At 51.1% G+C, this 18,535-nt stretch overlaps 2 protein-coding genes across 5 annotated transcripts; one reads left to right on the top strand and one right to left on the bottom strand.

Moving 5' to 3' along the window:
- Positions 1 to 73: 73 nt before the first annotated feature.
- On the bottom strand, positions 74 to 14,533 carry LOC149280454 (ubiquitin-associated protein 2-like). Its single transcript, XM_089500540.1, has 27 exons — positions 14,450 to 14,533; positions 14,291 to 14,368; positions 13,977 to 14,087; positions 13,435 to 13,603; positions 13,038 to 13,133; positions 11,420 to 11,465; positions 11,232 to 11,332; positions 10,595 to 10,669; positions 9,291 to 9,343; positions 8,899 to 8,984; positions 8,647 to 8,818; positions 8,104 to 8,299; positions 7,748 to 8,010; positions 7,443 to 7,612; positions 6,720 to 6,909; positions 6,498 to 6,552; positions 5,951 to 6,128; positions 5,562 to 5,628; positions 4,977 to 5,160; positions 4,784 to 4,872; positions 4,403 to 4,456; positions 4,215 to 4,296; positions 3,890 to 4,107; positions 2,820 to 2,925; positions 1,470 to 1,537; positions 994 to 1,185; positions 74 to 169 (listed from the first exon to the last, which is right to left on the bottom strand). The coding sequence occupies exons 1-27, from the start codon at positions 14,531 to 14,533 to the stop codon at positions 74 to 76; spliced, it is 3,279 nt and encodes a 1,092-aa protein (XP_089356666.1).
- Positions 13,036 to 18,131, top strand: LOC149280453 (lipid transport auxiliary protein 1-like). 4 transcript variants are annotated; one of them, XM_089500544.1, is made up of 8 exons: positions 13,036 to 13,072; positions 16,184 to 16,251; positions 16,569 to 16,670; positions 16,744 to 16,861; positions 16,943 to 16,996; positions 17,111 to 17,277; positions 17,714 to 17,772; positions 17,933 to 18,131. In XM_089500544.1, exons 2-8 carry the CDS (start codon positions 16,186 to 16,188, stop codon positions 18,129 to 18,131), a joined length of 765 nt encoding a protein of 254 aa, XP_089356670.1. In that variant the 5' UTR covers positions 13,036 to 13,072; positions 16,184 to 16,185. The 4 variants fall into 4 exon arrangements, with proteins under 4 accessions (XP_089356670.1, XP_089356668.1, XP_089356667.1 ...); XM_089500542.1 differs by lacking the exons at positions 13,036 to 13,072; positions 16,569 to 16,670 and having other exon boundaries at positions 16,186 to 16,251; XM_089500541.1 differs by lacking the exons at positions 13,036 to 13,072; positions 16,943 to 16,996 and having other exon boundaries at positions 16,186 to 16,251.
- The last annotated feature ends 404 nt before the right edge of the window (positions 18,132 to 18,535 follow it).

Raw genomic sequence — 18,535 nt, 5'->3', positions numbered from 1 at the left:
TTTTGCTGCTCCGGTCAACACTTCGCCGTCACGCAATTTTCTTTGGGGCCTGGAGGGGGAGCTGTTCCTCAGGCTAGTTGGTCCCCCAGCTGTAACTGCTGTACGCAGACTTGTTGGCCTGAGATTTCTGTGCCATAGACGCTCCCTGGGTCCGTTGTCCAGCGCCACCCTGTGGAAGGACCAAGGCAGTGCGATCAGTAATTATATGGTGGCCATACAGTCAAAGGGTCTCGCAAAAGTAGAACTTGAAAAGACAGACATCAGGTAAAGAGGGTCCGGCTCGCAAGCTTACAATTATTGAATATAATGTTAATTCTGTAGTTCAAAGAACGTTCATTTTTTTAAACTACCAAAAACTGCACCAATGCTCAGATCCGTTTTGCCAGGGGGCAACTCCACAGCGTGGGACAGGAAAACCTTACACCCAGCTCAACATCACCGAGTACATGTGATATAAGGGTGCTCTGTATATCGTGATAGGTGACACCCAAGTTACATATGCCATTCACCAAGCTGCGGCACAGGAGGGAGGGTGTGAAGGTGATGTTGGGGCATCTGTGAGGGGAACATCGTGTGGCCTCTCCCCAGGTGGCGGGGTGCAGCGTGAGGTTTTACCTGCTCGCCCTGCAGCAAATGCCAGCACAAGATCTGCAAGGCAACCGGACAAGCAAAATAAAGGGACAGATGTATAGCCCCACAAAGACCTGGGTCATGCCAGGGTGGATGGGGCACAACATGAACTGGGCAAAAGTAGCCTAGAACAGTGTGAACTTTTACTGTCTAGAGGCAGGCAAATAAAAGCCATGCTGAATAAACTTAGCACTACTGGTTAAATGGAAAAGTTTGTATCTGTGCTTTTTATAGCAATAATCAGTTTTTAAGTTATTTTTGGCCAGGCTGGCAAACTAATGCACTTCTAACAGTTCTGGAGCTCGTAACTTCTGGGGCCACGCATGGCCCCGGGCATTCACTGACGGCGGGGTCGGCAGTTACCTGAGCTTCCTGTTGGAGGTGATGGTGGAGGATCTGGGAGTGAGGCTGCTGATGAGGAGGAGCTAGGATGTGCATGAACGGAGCTGGGGGGTAGGCGGCTGCCGTAGCTGGGTTGATAGGGCCACCGCTTCCTAGGGCCGAGGGCAGGTTGAAAGATGTGGCTGGGGTGAATCCCTGCTTCTCGAAAGATTGCTGAGGAATTAAATGGGAAAATAAAAAAAAAATTAGTTTAGCAAATCGAAAGCGCACGCATATCACACGAAGCCACAAAGTAGTTTCCCGTATCCCGGGGTGCGCGGCTTTGCTCTGTAATGGTGCTAGTGACGTGTACCCACTCAGACCCTACACAATGTTCAGCCACTGGCTGGGCGTCCTGAAAGGCCCCACATGCGGAATGGCGTGCTAAAATAACCAATGGCACTGACACGGCATCCTCGATTCACACAAGCAGCCGTATACTCCCCCCGCAAACATACCTGTGTCTTAGAATAAACAGAGCCAGAGATGTCAGGCACTCCCGTGTTGCTAGAGGTGACCGACACACCTGCAGGGAAAGGTGACAGCGAGGGGCTTAATAGCGTAAATCGGGGTCCATATACTCGAGGAGCTGAGGTTGAGAACCCTTTACTGCTGGGAGACTACACCGGTCCATACCCCACGTACAGAGAGTATAGGGGGGCTGAGCTTGCACGAAAAAGTCTCGATGACCTCGTGGTGCTTTAAGATTGATGGACTTTAGCGGTCACCACAACAGCCATCTTTACACCGTTCACGCTATCCGCGGTCCTTTATACATATACACTAACCTGCCCCTGATCAGCACTTAGACCCCCTCGCCTGCAGACATTCAACTACCGCGAACATGCGATTAAGTCACATACGTGATGGGTTCTGGCGAAAATCTCTTCTAAACAGGGCTGAAGGAATGTGTAGGGTTTGAGCAGGTGATACGGGGGGGCAAGAGGTGCCGGGAAGCAGAGCATTTTGTTAGGGAGGCCAACAAACCAAATGCAAGCTGAAAGCAGAGCGAGCGAGACAGAGCGTGAGAGAGCGAGACAGACAGAGAGCACTTACCAGCGCCTGGTCCATTGGTGGAAGCAGCAGCAGGTTTAGTCTGAGCAGCAGAAGCCCCAATAAATGCACCCTTACAGAAATCCCCCACGCTGGACACCTGGCACAAGTCATCAAAGCCTGTGAACAGACACAGCCCTAAACATCTGAAGCGACACTCGCAGAACCAGGGGGGCCACGGACTCCTGCCTGGCCGACCGACTGCCGCCTCTCCCCACAGCCATACGCACGCCCTAAACGTGGTCACTGCCGCACGCAAAACGCACGCGGAGCTCCGTTACTACTACCCTTGGGGCAGACTAGGGCTGAGACACCCCCAAGGTTTTAACAGCCAGGGCTCCCGGTTCATCAGCTTCTGCTCTAAACGACAGAGCGAGACCCACCCCAAAGGGGAACAGGATGGGGACACACAGAGGACCCCCACCTGCTGCTGCTCAGACCACCATTAGGGACAGACGCTTTGCTGTGGGGAGACTTTAGAAAAGAGGCAAAAAAATAAATAAAAGGGGGTGCGGGAGAAGAGAAACCAAAGTGTTCAGCCACAAGGAAGATACACAGGGATCTTTGCACTGGCAGGAGACACGGGGAAGACCACACAGCGGCCCTTTAAAGGAAGCACGTGAGTAGCACCAAGCCATCAGAGCTCATCAGCATCAAGCTAAAAGGCGGCATGTCCCGCGTGCGACCCTCACACCTTGTTAAGGCTGTCCTAGCCGTCCATACCGAGCCAAAGGCGTCCGCGGCGTTTGCCTTACCTGTGCTGTATCCGTGGGACCCGTAGCTCGGGGCTTGCTGGAACGCCGCCGCTGATGTGTTCACCCCGACATTCACCCCGTGCTGCTTGGAAGAGGTAGGAGCCACCTAGGGGGAGAAAGGAAAACCCGTTGGGGTGAAGCCCACAAAGGCAAGAGCGTGCCGGATCTCGCCAGAATACCCCAGGAGCGAGGGCACAAAATAAAACATCAGCGGACGCACAAAAAAAAATATTCCACGTAGATACGACTCCTCGAACTAGAGATACATACAGGGCCAGCATCAACAGGCGACCCGTTAAACAGTTTCCAGCTTAAAGGAATCCCTCCAAACCGAGCAGTGAACACGATAGCCACGCTTCGCGACACATTGCGGCTTCCAGGACATGGGTACTGTAAAGCACCCCTAACCTTCCTCATTTTACATCCATGATCTCCAGCGGAGGCCGCGGTTTCTCTCTATTACTGGACCCAAATAGCGGTTTGTGAGACGAGACGCGGGGACGTTGCAGAGAAGGATTGCGATGGTCACAATACAATGCGTGGGGTAAAAACATCAGCCCCCCGACCCCAAACCGAAGGCAGACGAGTAATCTCACCTCACGGGGGAGAACGCGCCTCGCTAAACACATCCGTAGAGGGTGCCGCCGCTGGGACAGCGAGGACCAAAGAGGGCTAACCGCGCCGACATTAAACGAGGGTCCCGAGCGACCACAATCCTCACCATTTACCACCAAACTCAAGCCAACCTTGTGGCCAACACCCTGCCTCAAAAAAAACTTTGAAATAATTCTGATATAAAACCAGACTCTTCTGACAGCCGAGGGGAACAGCTCGAGAAGAGGACATCAGGCAACTGTTATCAAAAAACGCTTTTATTTAAGAAGTTTTTTTACAATCCGGCAAAAAAGATATTTATAAAGGAACGTTACAAAAACAGGAGACGGAACAAAAGGGATTCCCGGGTTATCCCGAACACGCGGGCATATCAAAAGGCGGCTCTTTATCGACCCCAGGTAGCCGGTGAGCAGCGCTTCAGGGCCCACTGGCTATTTATGGAAATTGACACTCACTGGGAATACGGCAGGCGTGTACTGGAAAGTGCTGGGCAGACCCGGTACCCCGGTGTAGTAGGGCAGGCTGGTGTAGCTGTAACCGGGTGGCAGGGCCGGATTGAGGAATGTTTGCTGCGTCGTATGATGGCCTTGCGTCTGGCTCTGCTGCGGTTGCGCTAGGGTTGTGGCCGGAGCCGGGGAAGACGCGTCTCCGCGGCTGAACTTGGCTAGGTCACCTGTAGAAGAAGAGATGGCGGCGGTGTTAGCATCAGACCAGAAGAAACACACAGGTTACACACACCTTATTCAGAACCCCTTACACGTGGCCGACGGCCGACGCTACCTGAATAAGGGTTACTCGTCAGGCTGGCATCTCTCCCGGTTAGTGGAGTGTTGGGCGTCGGGAACGGGATGCTATAATAATCCTGGAGGGAGAAGATTCCATACATTAACCAGGATTTACACTAAACGCCGGATGAACACAGTGTCTCGCAACAGCAGCAAGGGTGCGCGCGCATGATCAACACTTACTAAAGGAAACCTAGTCTGCAGCATTTGGAGGTCGTCGTAACCATAAACCTGTGGCTGGGAAAAGAGTGAATGTTAGAAAATACTGTAATGTTAAGGTAGAAACAATTACATTCAGGGGTCAGATTTAAAAATGGCGTGGATGCACGGCACCACGCTGGAGCAGATAAGAGTAAAATGAAACATGGGGGAGACAGGCATAAGAATATTTTGTATCAAGAGCCGAGTAAGGTTTGAAGGAATCAGTAGTCGGCTCAAATCACAGGTAACCCAAGCCCCCTAATGTTCTAGCCTAGGCTGCGCCGTGGTAGCCATGGGAAGGAGCCAGGAAGGGTTGGCTGGCATGCACACCATTAAAAATGCACCATCGCTACAGGCACTTACGGGATAGGCGTGTAACAGACCAGGAGCCATGATGTATGGGTTTGGTAACAGTGGGGGAACACCAGGAGGCAGGTTCGGGGGAGCTTTACCTGTAGGACATGAACAAAGTGAGGACATAAGCAGCGGTTTAAGTCTAAACGAGTCGCATACGGTAATAAAGCGACGCGCGTGAATCCAGAGTAAGGTGCGTTACCAGACGTGGAAGCGATAGAGTTCCTCGTGGATGGGGCGATGGTGGAACTGCCGCCCACCTCCAGCCGCAAACCGCCGACATTCAAGCTGGAGGAGGCAGGTGGGGCGGAAGAGACGCTGCCGGAGGCGGTCGAGAAGGTGGCGACGGTCGGGTGCAAGCCGGTATCGCTCTCCACGCTGGTGTGCTGCAAGCCAGAACACAAACGGTTAACGGACGAGAATCCCTCATTTATACAACGCCAGGCCGAATAAAGGACGCCTCAGAGATCCTTATGGATGGCAATTATGTGTAACGCTTAACGACCGACGAGAATCCGACAGCATGAAGTGCCGCAACATCCTCTGCTATTGGGATTATTCAGAAACCGCCTTTATACAAAGCAGGGAACATGGAAACCATCAGTTGTACGGACGCCGCACCACATTCAGCCAGTAGACGGGTGAAAAGCATGCAGGCAAATCCATGTTGCTGTAGCATGCGCTGTCCCCCCTTCATGGCCACGTTAAGAGCCAAGAAGGGTCTACTGACATGCACAAGGAGACACGATATAAGACGCCGAACGAGGCCTCCGCGGCACGGACTTACCAGGGGTGTAGACACCGATGTCCTCACCGTCGATGGCACAGAAGCCTGATGCTGAGACGATAACGTACTGCGGGAGAAAGGACACGGTTACAATATTTACCCCATAAGCGGAGGGTGATCAGCACCAGATTCCCGCAGAACCCGCTAAACGATTTCATCTGAGCGTGAAGGTAAAGGTCCAAGTGTGATTGGAATTCACCAGCCGATGAATATTATATATATCTATATATATATATATATATATATATATATATCTATATATATATATATATCTATATCTATATATATATATATATATATATATATCTATATCTATATATATATATATATATATATATATATATATATCTCTTAAAATACTCCAAAAATCCCAAAACAGTCCCAAATACCTGCTGAGCTGCGAGGGGGTAGGGGTGGTTTGCAGATCCTCTGCGTGGCCCGAGCTGCTCATTTGTGAAGCGTGCGGGGCGGCTGGGGCCGGCACAGACGGTGCAGACACGGAGTCAGCGAAGAGAAAGATGCTGCCAGCAGACGGCGAATCCGCTTTTATGGAGGCTGCAGAGGGAGCTGGAAAGAAAGAGAACCACGTTGGATATCTCACTCTCTCCAGGACTGGCTCCAAGTTCAGTTAAATAGCCAGAGTGAATTTTAAAATGCGACTGTGTGGGTTGTGCGAGATCATCCGGCAACAGACAGCCGTCTTTTCCAGGCAAACCCCGGTTGCTGTGGCACGCGCTGTCCCCCCTTTAAGTCTACATGAAGTCAGAAAGGGTCTACTGGCGTGCACGGTCCCTGGCAGCCAATGCAGAAAGCCAACAGTCCACCAACCGTGTCCCAGACTGCCGTATCCCTTGTAATAGACACCGTATGACACAAGCGTACGGGACCTTACATCACAATCCATTGCTTTTGGAATATCGTCTGGGGTGCGCTTACCTTCCGCTGATACAGGAGCCTGCAAGGCCGGAGCCGGCACCGAACCGAAGCCATTCTGCAGGGAGAGGCAACGAATGTCAACTCGCAGAATAACATTTTTTTTTTTTATATATAACGAAGACAGATTGTATTCTGCCAGGACGTAGACAGCAAAGTCTGCCATCTGCACACCTAGCCAACCGGGTCACCAGGGGTAAATAAATGCGCAGTGCGTGCACCCACCTTGGCCTGGCTGACATCCTTCTGTGGAGAGGATGAGATGGGGTTAGGGTAGCGCCGGGTCTGCGTGGCCCGCTGCTCATATAGAGGGCCCTGGGTGCTGCTCTGCGAGGTAAACGTTCCCGTCTGTATACCGCTGCTCTGATACGCAGACTCCGGGGTCTGGCTGCTCACCACAGAGCTGGCCGTCTCACTGTGGAAGTAAATGAAGCTTAAACGGCGCCAGCGCGAAGGTTAATTTTTACAGAGAGAAGACACAACGTCCATGTCTGCACAGCTGACAATCCAAAAGACCGAGGCAGTTCTGATGGGTCTTTCAGCACAAGCCATTGCTGTCGCACAAGCTGTCCCCCCTTAATGGCTACGGAGAGAGCTAGAAAGGGTCTACTGTCGTGCGCAGAGAATCTGTGACCTTGTCGGGAGAATGCGAGGACCAGCTGTCACTTAGAAAACGGAAGAGCTTACAGGTTACGTACAGTGCCCCGGCAGCCTAAGGGTTACGGGGAGCAGGTGTCCGGAAGGGGAACGTGGATCACATATACATGGAAAAGGTATTTATAGTAATAGTCACATAATGTTGGACTGCATTAGACGACACATCCCCAGTGCCATTCATTATTCTTAAACAGTAACATTTCAAGTGCATCATTCAAAAGGATCAAATATGACAATATTAAGGGAAAGCAGGCAATTCTAACACGTCTGGTTACATGTTGGAATCGCTACCTCGTGGGGCTGGTGTACAAGCTATCCTGCGTCTGGCTCACGGTCACGTTCGTAGTGGGGGACTCATACTCTGGTAAGACCGGCTCGGAGCCAAATTGCAGGGCCCCAAACTGCAGGTTGAGCCCAGAGATGTCAGCTGTCCCAGGCATTTCCACAGCGAGAGCTGGAATCTGCAAACAAGAAATCCATTGCTAATTATACCAATATATAACCCCAAAATCAATGAGATTCTGGAATGGTGAGCACAGTGTAGGAACAGTGCCTGCAGCACCCCAAAGAAATACCCCAAAAGCCCCCGTGTGTACCTTGGATGTAAGCGAAGCCTTCTTCTTCTGCGGTTTCATCTTGTGGTGCGCAGGCTGGGGGCTGCTGGACTGGTTGTCTGAGGATCCCGGGGACATTTGGGGAGCAGTGTTGGGTTTTGTAGGCAGAGGAGAGGATGGGCACACCGGCACCGCTGACGGAGCACCGACAGCGGGCGTCTTCTCCTGCAGGTACACGTCCATCATGGCAGACGCCGGGGGGAAGCTCTGGCGCTTGCTGAACGGATCCGACGAATTTTTCAGATCTGTGCAGACACGAAAACAACGATAACCTAATTTCTTGAATTTTGTTGGTACCTGCGATCACCCATAAGTTCTAGTAACAGGAGCCACCTTACCAAACTGCCCCAGCGACGGGGGTTGTGCTGCTGACCCGAGGTCCCATGAAGTGGCGCTGCTACCGTCAGACTGTGAATGCTGGGCTGCCAGCTGCGCCAGGGCCTGCGCCGTCTTAAACTGCTCCAGGAACTGCGAGCCGGTGCTGCTGCCGCCTTTGGGCTCGCCTTCGCCGAAGCTCTTACTGAGCATGCTGACCTGCAAGCGTGGGGAGGCACATGCGTTAAGCACCATCATTGCAGCCATCGCACCCAAGTCCTCCATCATCAGGATGGCGGACAACCTGTAGTTTCCACAATGACCCATCAGCCAAGTAGATGCGCTGACCGTTACTGCAGGAAACCTTTTCGTTACTATGGCATGCATTGTCCCCCCTTAATGTCTACGGAGAAGCCAGAAAGGGTCTACTAGCATGCTTTTAGAAACTCAGCAGTCCAACGGTGAGACCTTAACACCGAGATCTCGCTCATGGGATTCTTGAGACAGACTCAATGATACAACATGACGCTGTAAGTGTGGGGTGCAGGACTCACAGGTCTTCTTACCATGCTGTGATGCGAGAAGCCACCCCCAGGGCTAGCCTGGGAGATGGGGTTCTGCTTGGAGCTGCTGAATACGAGGGGCTGAGACAAGGCTGCGTTTTGAGAAGACTCCAGACCCGATGGCTCGTTTTCTGCGGATGAAGGACTCTTTCCCAGCAGCACGGCCAGGTCGATCCTAGAGCAGATCACACGGTTTTAAGATGACGGCGTACGCAGAGGCGGCTAAGACGTGAAATGCACCGACAAATCGCTTACCTCTGCCCAGCGGTGATTGTGACACTTTCAGACGGAATGGGCGCAGATGACACGCTGGAAGCTGTGAATATCTTGGTCTCAGAAAGCTGAAGGAACAAAAACACACAATTAAAGCTTTACAGCCTTCAGCGACCGATACAAGGGGTGAGGAGAAACTGTTAAGGGCTACATCCTGATCCAGTCCTAACAAATCCCACTAGCAACTGCGGCATAAGAAAACGGAAAGGAGTGCAGCGAATTTGGACTAGGATCTTTAACCCAGCGGACACAGCTATTATCTGGATCGGAGACGCCAAAAAACAGGTTTTCCACCTGCGTGGTGCAAATCGAGCTTACTCATCACAGGAAAGGCTTTGTATTATTCAGAAATGCTGAATGAAGGCTATACTCACATCTTCATTCCAATCGTCTGTCCCCCACTCCTCGCTAGCTGTCCTCCAAGCGCCTAATAGGGACACAGAGCGCAAGGGGTTAACACCAGCTCGGCCAAGTGACACGAGCTCCTATTTTACACCATTACCAGCGACAGCCGAGTGTGGTAACACCCACCCGGCACAAAGCGCCCACCGGCTTCGTTGGAAACGCACATTAACCGTCAGCCCCCCAGCTGATGAAAAGCATGTCGGGTTTGTGGTTTAACCCCTTGAAAAGCCTCGAGCTGAGCAAGGCTTATCCGATCTGGGTCTGGATGAGGTTTAAAGCAAACTCATTGCCATTTCTACAAATTTTACAATCGGTGATCGTTTCAGGACGTGGGGGCCGCTGCAGTGTATATCGTGAAATGTATGTAGCGCACCCGGTATAGAGGTTTTAGGGGCTGGGAGACGCTTAACTATAGAGAGCAAATCATACATGAAGCAGCAGAGAACTGATTTGCTTCCCTTTGTGTAACGGGATACAAAGCCCCTCTCCGTCAGTGCCGCTTTAAAACACACAAGAGTTTGGGACTCCGCAGACCAGTCCTAGAGGCTTATTCACTTAGCAGGACTAAAGCCAGAGGCGAGCTGCGTACCGCGCAGCCTGGACTTCGGGCTTAACTCTGCTACTGATTGAAACACAGCAGACACCAGCAAAACCCTGAATATTCATTTCCAAATAAACATTGTAATAAAAAAATATTAACTTCAAACATCGCCAGATAATTTTGCCATTCATATTTTTTTTTTCCCTTTTCCACCTCTGACAAGGAAGTGAAAATACAAGCTTCAGTTTCCCGATAAGATTAAAGTTCAGTTCTTTATGAGCGACAAGTCCCCCTTTACCTTACTTACACCGCTATATAGATGTACAATCTATATACCCCCAAAGGCCGGGGGTCTACAAGTTGGAGAAGGCTGAAGGAACGGGTCACTGGTTGCTATGGTTATTACTCAACATGCAAACCGCACCAGAAGAGCTTTATACAGTTTAAAGTCTGAATGTATATACGGTGTTTAAGCCTGGGGGGATCCTCCTGCATATTATCACTTTTAAGTTACTGCCACTCGTCAGCGGACCAAAATATTCCCAAGTAAACTGTTCTCGTCTACCACCTTGGCTGGCAGTCCATGGCATGCTTCTACAAGTAGGTAGACAGGACTTCCTCCTCTGTTACATTTCCTGAACAGCGCAGGAAGAGTGCTACACGATACACACGATAGAAATTAATTCAGGAGAAATCAAATAAAAATGGTTAATCAAGGGGCAGTTTGGGCACCTGGATTTTTCATACCAGGAGCAGTGGAAAATTTTCGGGGATAAGCTGACCCCTCACCCCCAATGTAATCAAGTCCTGAAACAAAAAGGGAAAAAAAAAACACAATCAGATTGAGGTGAACTGCTGGGGGTCTTCCCATACCTTCCTCTCATATATACCCCGGGGACACCGGTCAAAGAACTGCCCCCATAAACACCGAAGAATAAAGGGCAACTTACAGAGCGCACACAGATGGCGCGAACAAAAAGGTAACGTGACTGGCGGCTGCACGCTTAAAACAAGCCAGGATCTAATATACTGGCAGAAAAAGAGACCACCATTAACTCACTGGTCACCAGTTACAGGCAAATCCCATTAAGTAAAACCCCAGGATGCGGATGGTGGCCAAGAACGCAAGGGTCACTCTGTCCCATTTAGTAAGGAAAGCCCTAAATGTATTACGAAAGCCAATTCTTTTTAACAATTAGCTTCTCGTGGGGTCTGCCCAACAGACAATCTGGGCTCGAACTACGTCATGCAGCAGCCAGTCAGCTCTAACCTAGTGTGTTTCTAGCTACAGGGAACACGGTTTGTACGTGCAAAGGAGCAGAAACATTAAGACGCATGGCGCAGCTCGGTGGGGAAGAAAGTAACCTACTTGTCCCATCATCCGGTTCAAAGGCGTTGTTCCATGTGTTGCTGTTCCCATAACTGTCCTCGGCACTGGAGGGCTCTGCATAGTCTGCAGGGTTAAAGGTCCTGAAAAAAAAAAAAGCTGTCTGAGAAAAGCACATCATATTTCCTTGGTTACATTAATCGGAAGCTGGGACGGTACCGGCCACTTACCCCATACCCTGCGCAGAAAAACGGCCGCCTCTCCTTCCAGATCCTCCTGTGCAGGAAAATAAAACTAGACTGTAAGCTCCTTGGGACAGGGTCTGCCATTATACCGCTAGACTGTAAGCTCCTTGGGACAGGGTCTGCCCTTATACCGCTAGACTGTAAGCTCCTTGGGACAGGCTCTGCCATTATACCGCTAGACTGTAAGCTCCTTGGGACAGGGTCTCCCATTATACCGCTAGACTGTAGGCTCCTTGGGACAGGGTCTCCCATTATACCGCTAGGCTGTAAGCTCCTTGGGACAGGGTCTGCCATTATACCGCTAGACTGTAAGCTTCTTGGGACAGGGTCTGCCATTATACCGCTAGACTGTAAGCTCCTTGGGACAGGGTCTCCCATTATACCGCTAGACTGTAAGCTCCTTGGGACAGGGTCTCCCATTATACCGCTAGACTGTAAGCTCCTTGGCACAGGGTCTGCCATTATACCGCTAGACTGTAAGCTCCTTGGGACAGGGTCTCCCATTATACCGCTAGACTGTAAGCTCCTTGGGACAGGGTCTGCCATTATACCGCTAGACTGTAAGCTCCTTGGGACAGGGTCTGCCATTATACCGCTAGACTGTAAGCTCCTTGGGACAGGGTCTCCCATTATACCGCTAGACTAAGCTCTTTGGGACAGCGTCTGCCATTATACCGCTAGACTGTAAGCTCCTTGGGACAGGGTCTCCCATTATACCGCTAGACTGTAAGCTCCTTGGGACAGGGTCTGCCATTATACCGCTAGACTGTAAGCTCCTTGGGACAGGGTCTGCCATTATACCGCTAGACTGTAAGCTCCTTGGGACAGGGTCTGCCATTATACCGCTAGACTGTAAGCTCCTTGGGACAGGCTCTGCCATTATACCGCTAGACTGTAAGCTCCTTGGGACAGGGTCTCCCATTATACCGCTAGACTGTAAGCTCCTTGGCACAGGGTCTGCCATTATACCGCTAGACTGTAAGCTCCTTGGGACAGGGTCTCCCATTATACCGCTAGACTGTAAGCTCCTTGGGACAGGGTCTGCCATTATACCGCTAGACTGTAAGCTCCTTGGGACAGGGTCTGCCATTATACCGCTAGACTGTAAGCTCCTTGGGACAGGGTCTCCCATTATACCGCTAGACTAAGCTCTTTGGGACAGCGTCTGCCATTATACCGCTAGACTGTAAGCTCCTTGGGACAGGGTCTCCCATTATACCGCTAGACTGTAAGCTCCTTGGGACAGGGTCTGCCATTATACCGCTAGACTGTAAGCTCCTTGGGACAGGGTCTGCCATTATACCGCTAGACTGTAAGCTCCTTGGGACAGGGTCTGCCATTATACCGCTAGACTGTAAGCTCCTTGGGACAGGCTCTGCCATTATACCGCTAGACTGTAAGCTCCTTGGGACAGGGTCTCCCATTATACCGCTAGACTGTAAGCTCCTTGGGACAGGGTCTCCCATTATACCGCTAGACTGTAAGCTCCTTGGGACAGGCTCTGCCATTATACCACTAAGTCACTTGGGATGGGGTCTCCCATTATACTTTGAAACTTTTGTTGGCTCTTTTTGTATACTCTGTTCCATTTAAGCAGCAGTACCTCTGCCTCTTCCGCGTCCTCGACGCCCCCTATCTGTGCCTCTGCCAGATGAGCCCCCAGTTTTGCCGCCTTCCAATCCATTCTCCTGCGCCCGAACTGAAAGACAGAACATGCGTTTCATACATACTGTCACAGGTAGATCCCATCGCAAGCGTGTCATGCTCGTAACATGGAAAGAATCACAAATAATATCAAGGCTCTGAAAGCAGGGACTACAGTTAAAAATCAACCTCAACTCTGAATTTACTCATTCATCAGACAGCAGGCGTGTTTTATACATTGAAAATAAAGGTGACTTCAAAGGTGAACCGAGTCAGAGATAACGCAGAAGTGCGAGACGAGTGTGTGGGTTTACTAATTGTGTTCATATTTGGGCCCCAGTGAGACAGCGACTTACACTCTCTGCCACGGCTGCTTCCCCGGCCTCTCCTAGGTGCTCCTCCGCGCCTCCGGCTGGCATCCCGCTCTCTGTCTCTGTTCTCCCTGCCCTCCTCGTTGGATTCTGTCTGACCCGTCTCTTTCTGGACAGAAACCCCCTTCTTCTTTCCCACCATTTCCCACGAATCCTATGGAAAAATGTTGCACAGAAACAATCGTTCAGCATCCTGGTGAAACCTACCCATGAACACAACTTAACGTGAAACAATCACACTTTAAATGTGCTTCCTGCGGCTAAATGGCACGTGGCTCATGGTAGAAAGGACACGGGCTAACACAGTAAGTACATACAAGCTTTGTACTGCAGATCAGGCCCAACATTATAGCGGGCACACAGGTCTCCAAGTCACAAAGACCTCTGGGATGACACGATGTAAAACTACAACTCCCATGATGCTCTGAGAATCATAAGAGCTGGGGGGCTACCTATGAGCAGCCTCAGTGGTCTCATTTTTGGTGTATTAGGAAGAACATTTATTTTAAATAAAGTATCATAATTACAGTGTCTGGGTTGCCTTCCAGCAAAACATTGATGGCTCGGGTGACGTCCCCATTGCAGTCGTGCAGCGCGATCACACACTCGTCCTGATTCTTCCCTGTGATGTCGATTAACTGCAAGGAGAAAAAAAATATACCCTTTTAATCCAAGATCCACTAATCTGACATAAATGACTAACGCGCAGCGCTCTCCAGACTGCAGAAACTTATTAAGAGCCACGATAACATCCAACAGGCAAGTTGGCATACTTCAGACGAGGATCGAGAGAAAAGGGCACGATTCGCCGGTGACGCTAACTGTCCCGGAGCAGCCTTACCTTTCTGACATTTTCCTCGAAATCTGCATCGCTCTGGTCTGAAATCATCTGTGCGAGTCTGATCTGCTCAGCGGTGGCCTTAAAACAAATGGCAGATAGCTAAGCAGGCATTCGGCGGGTAATAAAGACGCTGGCGGCCCGGCGCTCGTCACTTCTTACCTGTGGCCTTGGCTTGTGCTGCGTCTGATTCTGTGTCTGTTCCCAGTTGCCCCGGGTGCGGTTTGTGGCCACCGAGGTCATCATTTACAGTATATACAAATAACAGTATTTACAAGTTACTCTGCAACGACAGAACGGAGGATTAAAGGCCGAGCAGAAGAGGCATTCTGTTCGCTGTCGGTATACGCTGTGATGCAATAGCCAAGAATCCCATTCCCAATTTCTACCACCCATTCACCTTCATTCCAACACAGTCCGATTGGCCAAGAACCCCTCCCACAGAGAAGGATCCGGCCCAACCCATCACCAGACCAGCGGACCTGAGCAATGGCTAATATACGGGTCAGTGGGGCTGCCATAGATGCCAAGAGCCTCGTAGATCCCAGAAACAGGATTCTTAAAAGGCACAGCTGGGGTTTCTTAAAATAGCCCCGAGCCGCACACGGCTTAAGGAGCAGAGAGGCTCCATGTAAAAAGCAAATCCCCCACTCCCATCACTGCAAGGAAGCTGCATCTGCGCAGTGAAAGGGCACAAGACCCCCGCTCGTCACCCCCCACACTGCTGGAAATGGGGTCACCTCACGGGTCCATTTAGTGCAGTGGCCACCAAAACACAGCACCCACGACATCATGTTTAATGCCACTTTCTCTCCCGAGGCATCAGTAAAGCCGCTCAGCAACCCAGAACCTGCCGGCAGATCAGATCCGTACGGACCGCCTAGGCTGTAAAGACTCTCCTATGCTGATCTTGCGCATGTTAATGTTCCCTCACTGTATTAGCCAATACCACTTCAGCTGGGAGGCCGTTCCACTTACCTACCTCCCTGTCAGTAAAGTAAAATGTCCCTGCACTACATGTAAGAAAGATACGTTAACGTTCTCGTGCGTTAGGCACGAGTGATCGCCTGAAAATATTGCAGGAGAGATTTAAACACGGAATATATATAAAGTACAGAGAGGGAGCGAGACAACGCGCCTACCGATACCTTCAACCCGGCGTGAGGACGGTACGGAGACAGACTGCCCTAATTAACTCCCTTCTAGACAGTCTTGGGCTCCCACTGATATAGTGTAAGTGTGGTGTAAAATAATCCTCACCCCGTTCTATAGAGCACCGGGCATTGAGCGCATTATTATGACGGCAGGCAAAGCCCGCACTGATACACCCATGAAGAGGAATCACTGCCTTGCCTTCCACCAGATTTAAAAAAAAAAAAAATGGTTTTCGTATCGGTGTCTGGAATACAGACCGGGGACTGGCGGAGTCGATATCCGCAATGAGGCCACCTTGTGCGGCAATCCCTCTCACTGCAACCCGCGGCTCAAACCCGGCCTAGTAGGCCGCATGGTGGTCAGAGAACGCGCGACTGCGGGGAATCTTCACTTCTCTCCCAGGGGTCACTCTCACCCCAAGAGCCCGGTATAGTCTTTTTCCCTCTCCCCGGTTCCGGTCTCTCAGCCGAACAAGAACAGAGCCCCGTCCTTACCTGCGGCTCCTCCGCTCTGACACCACGTGACCTCTTTACGCGCCACCCCGCTCACGTTCTGCCGCTGGCTGACGTCACCCCGCGCGCCTGCTTTCCACGGCTCTTGCGCTTCAAAACTCCTTTGACTGCTGGTTGGTTGATCTGAATGATCACGTGCTTGAAGGGAAATCTATGCTTAGGCACTAGGCAGTGTCACGTGACGTTGACTAACGCGGAAGTGTTTCGGACTCGCAGCGGCGACGGGGAGAAATGGCGTCTAACAGTAACTGGCTGTCTGGGGTGAACGTGGTGCTGGTTATGGCTTACGGGAGTCTGGTGAGAGGGGCATTTGGTTTAGAATGGGGGGTTCTTGGGGTGACAGCTCCTTTTTTGGGTTAGGGTGGAATTGTCTTCTCCGTGAATGATCGTCTTAACACAGGGGGCTTGGGTTGATTGGTCCTCTAAGTGTGGGGTTCTGATCCCCTAATGTAGTTTGGGGGGCATCTTTTAAGGGAAGTGGGGGCATTTTGTAAGTGTAAATCTCCTCGTAGGGTCATTTCTCCTGTGATCCGTCTTTTTGCTTCAGGAGAGGCAGGTTTTGTATAGTTGTTTGAAACATACACTTGATCTTTTGTTTTTTCACCCCGGTACAGGTATTCGTCCTGCTCTTCATCTTCGTGAAGCGGCAAATAATGCGGTTCGCCATGAAGTCTCGCAGGGGGCCTCATGTGCCGGTCGGACACAACGCACCGAAGGTAGTTATCCGAGTCCCGGTTGCCAGGCTGCAGGCAGGGTGTTCGCCCGAGTAACGTACCTTCTGCCTTCCAGGAACTCAGGGAGGAAATCGACATTCGCCTCTCCAAAGTGCAGGACATCCGGTTCGAACCCCGACTCCTGGCAGAGGACGACGCTCGCTTGCTACAGCTGGATAAGCCGGAGCAGGAAGGTACCGGCACGCGCTCTTACGTTTTTGCTTGCACGCTTTGGGTATTGCGACCGCGCGCCAACGGCTTCCTCTGTCTTCTAGGCTGTTACAATTACCTGTATCGGATGAAGACATTGGATGCGGTGAAAGATTCCGGTGAGTTTCTGTTTAAGAGCAGTGTCAGCGGATCAGGGGGTCTTTGCGGTGAACGGCAGGCACCGTCCCCTGTGATGTATAACGTGCTGTTATTGTTTTTTTTTTTTCCCGCAGACATCCCCTTCCGGGACAACGTAAAGTACCCCCGGACCCTCGTGGGAAAGAACTTCCGTTGCTTCCTCCTAGAGCTGCAAAACTCCAGCTCGCCGTACAAAGGGATCCGCAAGAGTTTATTAGATGCGCTGATGGCAGGCTATGACAGTGCGCGATACGGCACTGGGGTAAGGGGGGGATTTTGGGGGTCGCCCAAGCATTGCTCCCTCATCTCACTGTCCACGAGTTCTCATCAGCAAAGCCTTGGCTTAGTCCTTGTGTAATATCCCTGGATCACGTGACTGTACGTTACTAAAGCACACGGTCTGGAGGTTTCAAGGCAATACTCTTACGTGGTCGGGGTATATAAGGGATGAGAAGGGGGTGGACGGTGGCAACTACCTACAACATATACATGTTTTGTGTTATAGTGATTCTGCACGGTAGATTATTTCTCCGCGCTGTCGGCGTCGTTAACCCTCTGGATTACCCCGCAGTCCCGTAAACGCAGATCCGTTGGTATTCCCCTGCCTGACACCTTAGAGCGATTATTAATTACCTGTGTGATTATACTGAGATTCTGCTGCCACATCATTAAGGAGGATAATCATTTTTCTTTTGCAGTCGTATGGAAAAAACCAACACCTGAAGTTCATGGATTCCCTCAGGGAGCTTTCGACAATGTAAGAACAGAGGAAAGATTTTGTTAGATTGCTGTAATTAGTAACCCGAGGTGGGCAATGTCTGTAACTGATGGTGGGCAGCGTCGGTTATGGTAACACTGCAGTCTGGCACCCAAACCTTCAGAACTCTCAGCCTCCTTTATTTTGTGTTTTTACGCAGTGTGCAAGCCAGAGAGGCTGGCAGTCAGAGGCAGCGCCAGTCTGCGGCCCGGGACCTCAGCGCTTCCCTAGAGCCCTCCGGGACGCCCACCATCCAGGTGACCTACCTGCCCTCGAACCAGAAGAGCAAGCGGCCAAAACACTTCCTTGAGCTCAAGAGCTTTAAGGACAATTACAACACCCTTGAAAGCACCCTGTGAGCCGAGATGCCGGGAAGAGGAATTCTGCCGTGAGCCACCAGCATCCAATCGGCGACCCGAGCCTTAACGCTTCGCTGGCTTTCATAACGGAATCCGGAAGAGTATTATTGCCGGTGTCTCTGTGACTTCAGAGCCGTTCGTCCGATTCCGTTAATCCGCCAGCCGGAAGGAGAGGGATGCTGACTTCTTGTAACTACCAGCTTCTCGAATCTCCCTGGAGTTACCGTTATGAACGTGCGCCACCGACCGAACATTGCGCTCTTCTGCGGAGCAAAGACTTAATTCAGAAAGTCGATTGATCTGCGGGGCCGAGGAGCCAGGAAGCCTGTTTTTGTTTACAGTTTGTGATTTTTCTGAATGTCTGGGAGTTTTTTGTAAGATAAGCGCTGTTTGGTGCAGCCCGT

This window comes from Sceloporus occidentalis, unplaced genomic scaffold, assembly GCF_023333645.1.
Source record: "Sceloporus occidentalis isolate IW3139 unplaced genomic scaffold, rSceOcc1.0.p SCAF_155, whole genome shotgun sequence".
NCBI classification, from domain to species: domain Eukaryota; kingdom Metazoa; phylum Chordata; class Lepidosauria; order Squamata; family Phrynosomatidae; genus Sceloporus; species Sceloporus occidentalis.
This window is presented reverse-complemented; position numbering and strand designations above follow the sequence as displayed.

Excerpts from the sequence above, each read along its gene's own strand:
- LOC149280454 (XM_089500540.1), bottom strand. The coding sequence starts at position 14,533 with ATGATGACCTCGGTGGCCACAAACCGCACCCGGGGCAACTGGGAACAG. Across the intron at positions 8,819-8,898 it reads ACAATCACCGCTGGGCAGAG|GATCGACCTGGCCGTGCTGC; the intron begins GTAAGCGATTTG and ends GATCTGCTCTAG. Across the intron at positions 4,873-4,976 it reads CTCTATCGCTTCCACGTCTG|GTAAAGCTCCCCCGAACCTG; the intron begins GTAACGCACCTT and ends CATGTCCTACAG.
- LOC149280453 (XM_089500544.1), top strand. The coding sequence starts at position 16,186 with ATGGCGTCTAACAGTAACTGGCTGTCTGGGGTGAACGTGGTGCTGGTT. Across the intron at positions 16,671-16,743 it reads TCGGACACAACGCACCGAAG|GAACTCAGGGAGGAAATCGA; the intron begins GTAGTTATCCGA and ends TCTGCCTTCCAG. Across the intron at positions 16,997-17,110 it reads GGATGCGGTGAAAGATTCCG|ACATCCCCTTCCGGGACAAC; the intron begins GTGAGTTTCTGT and ends TTTTTCCCGCAG.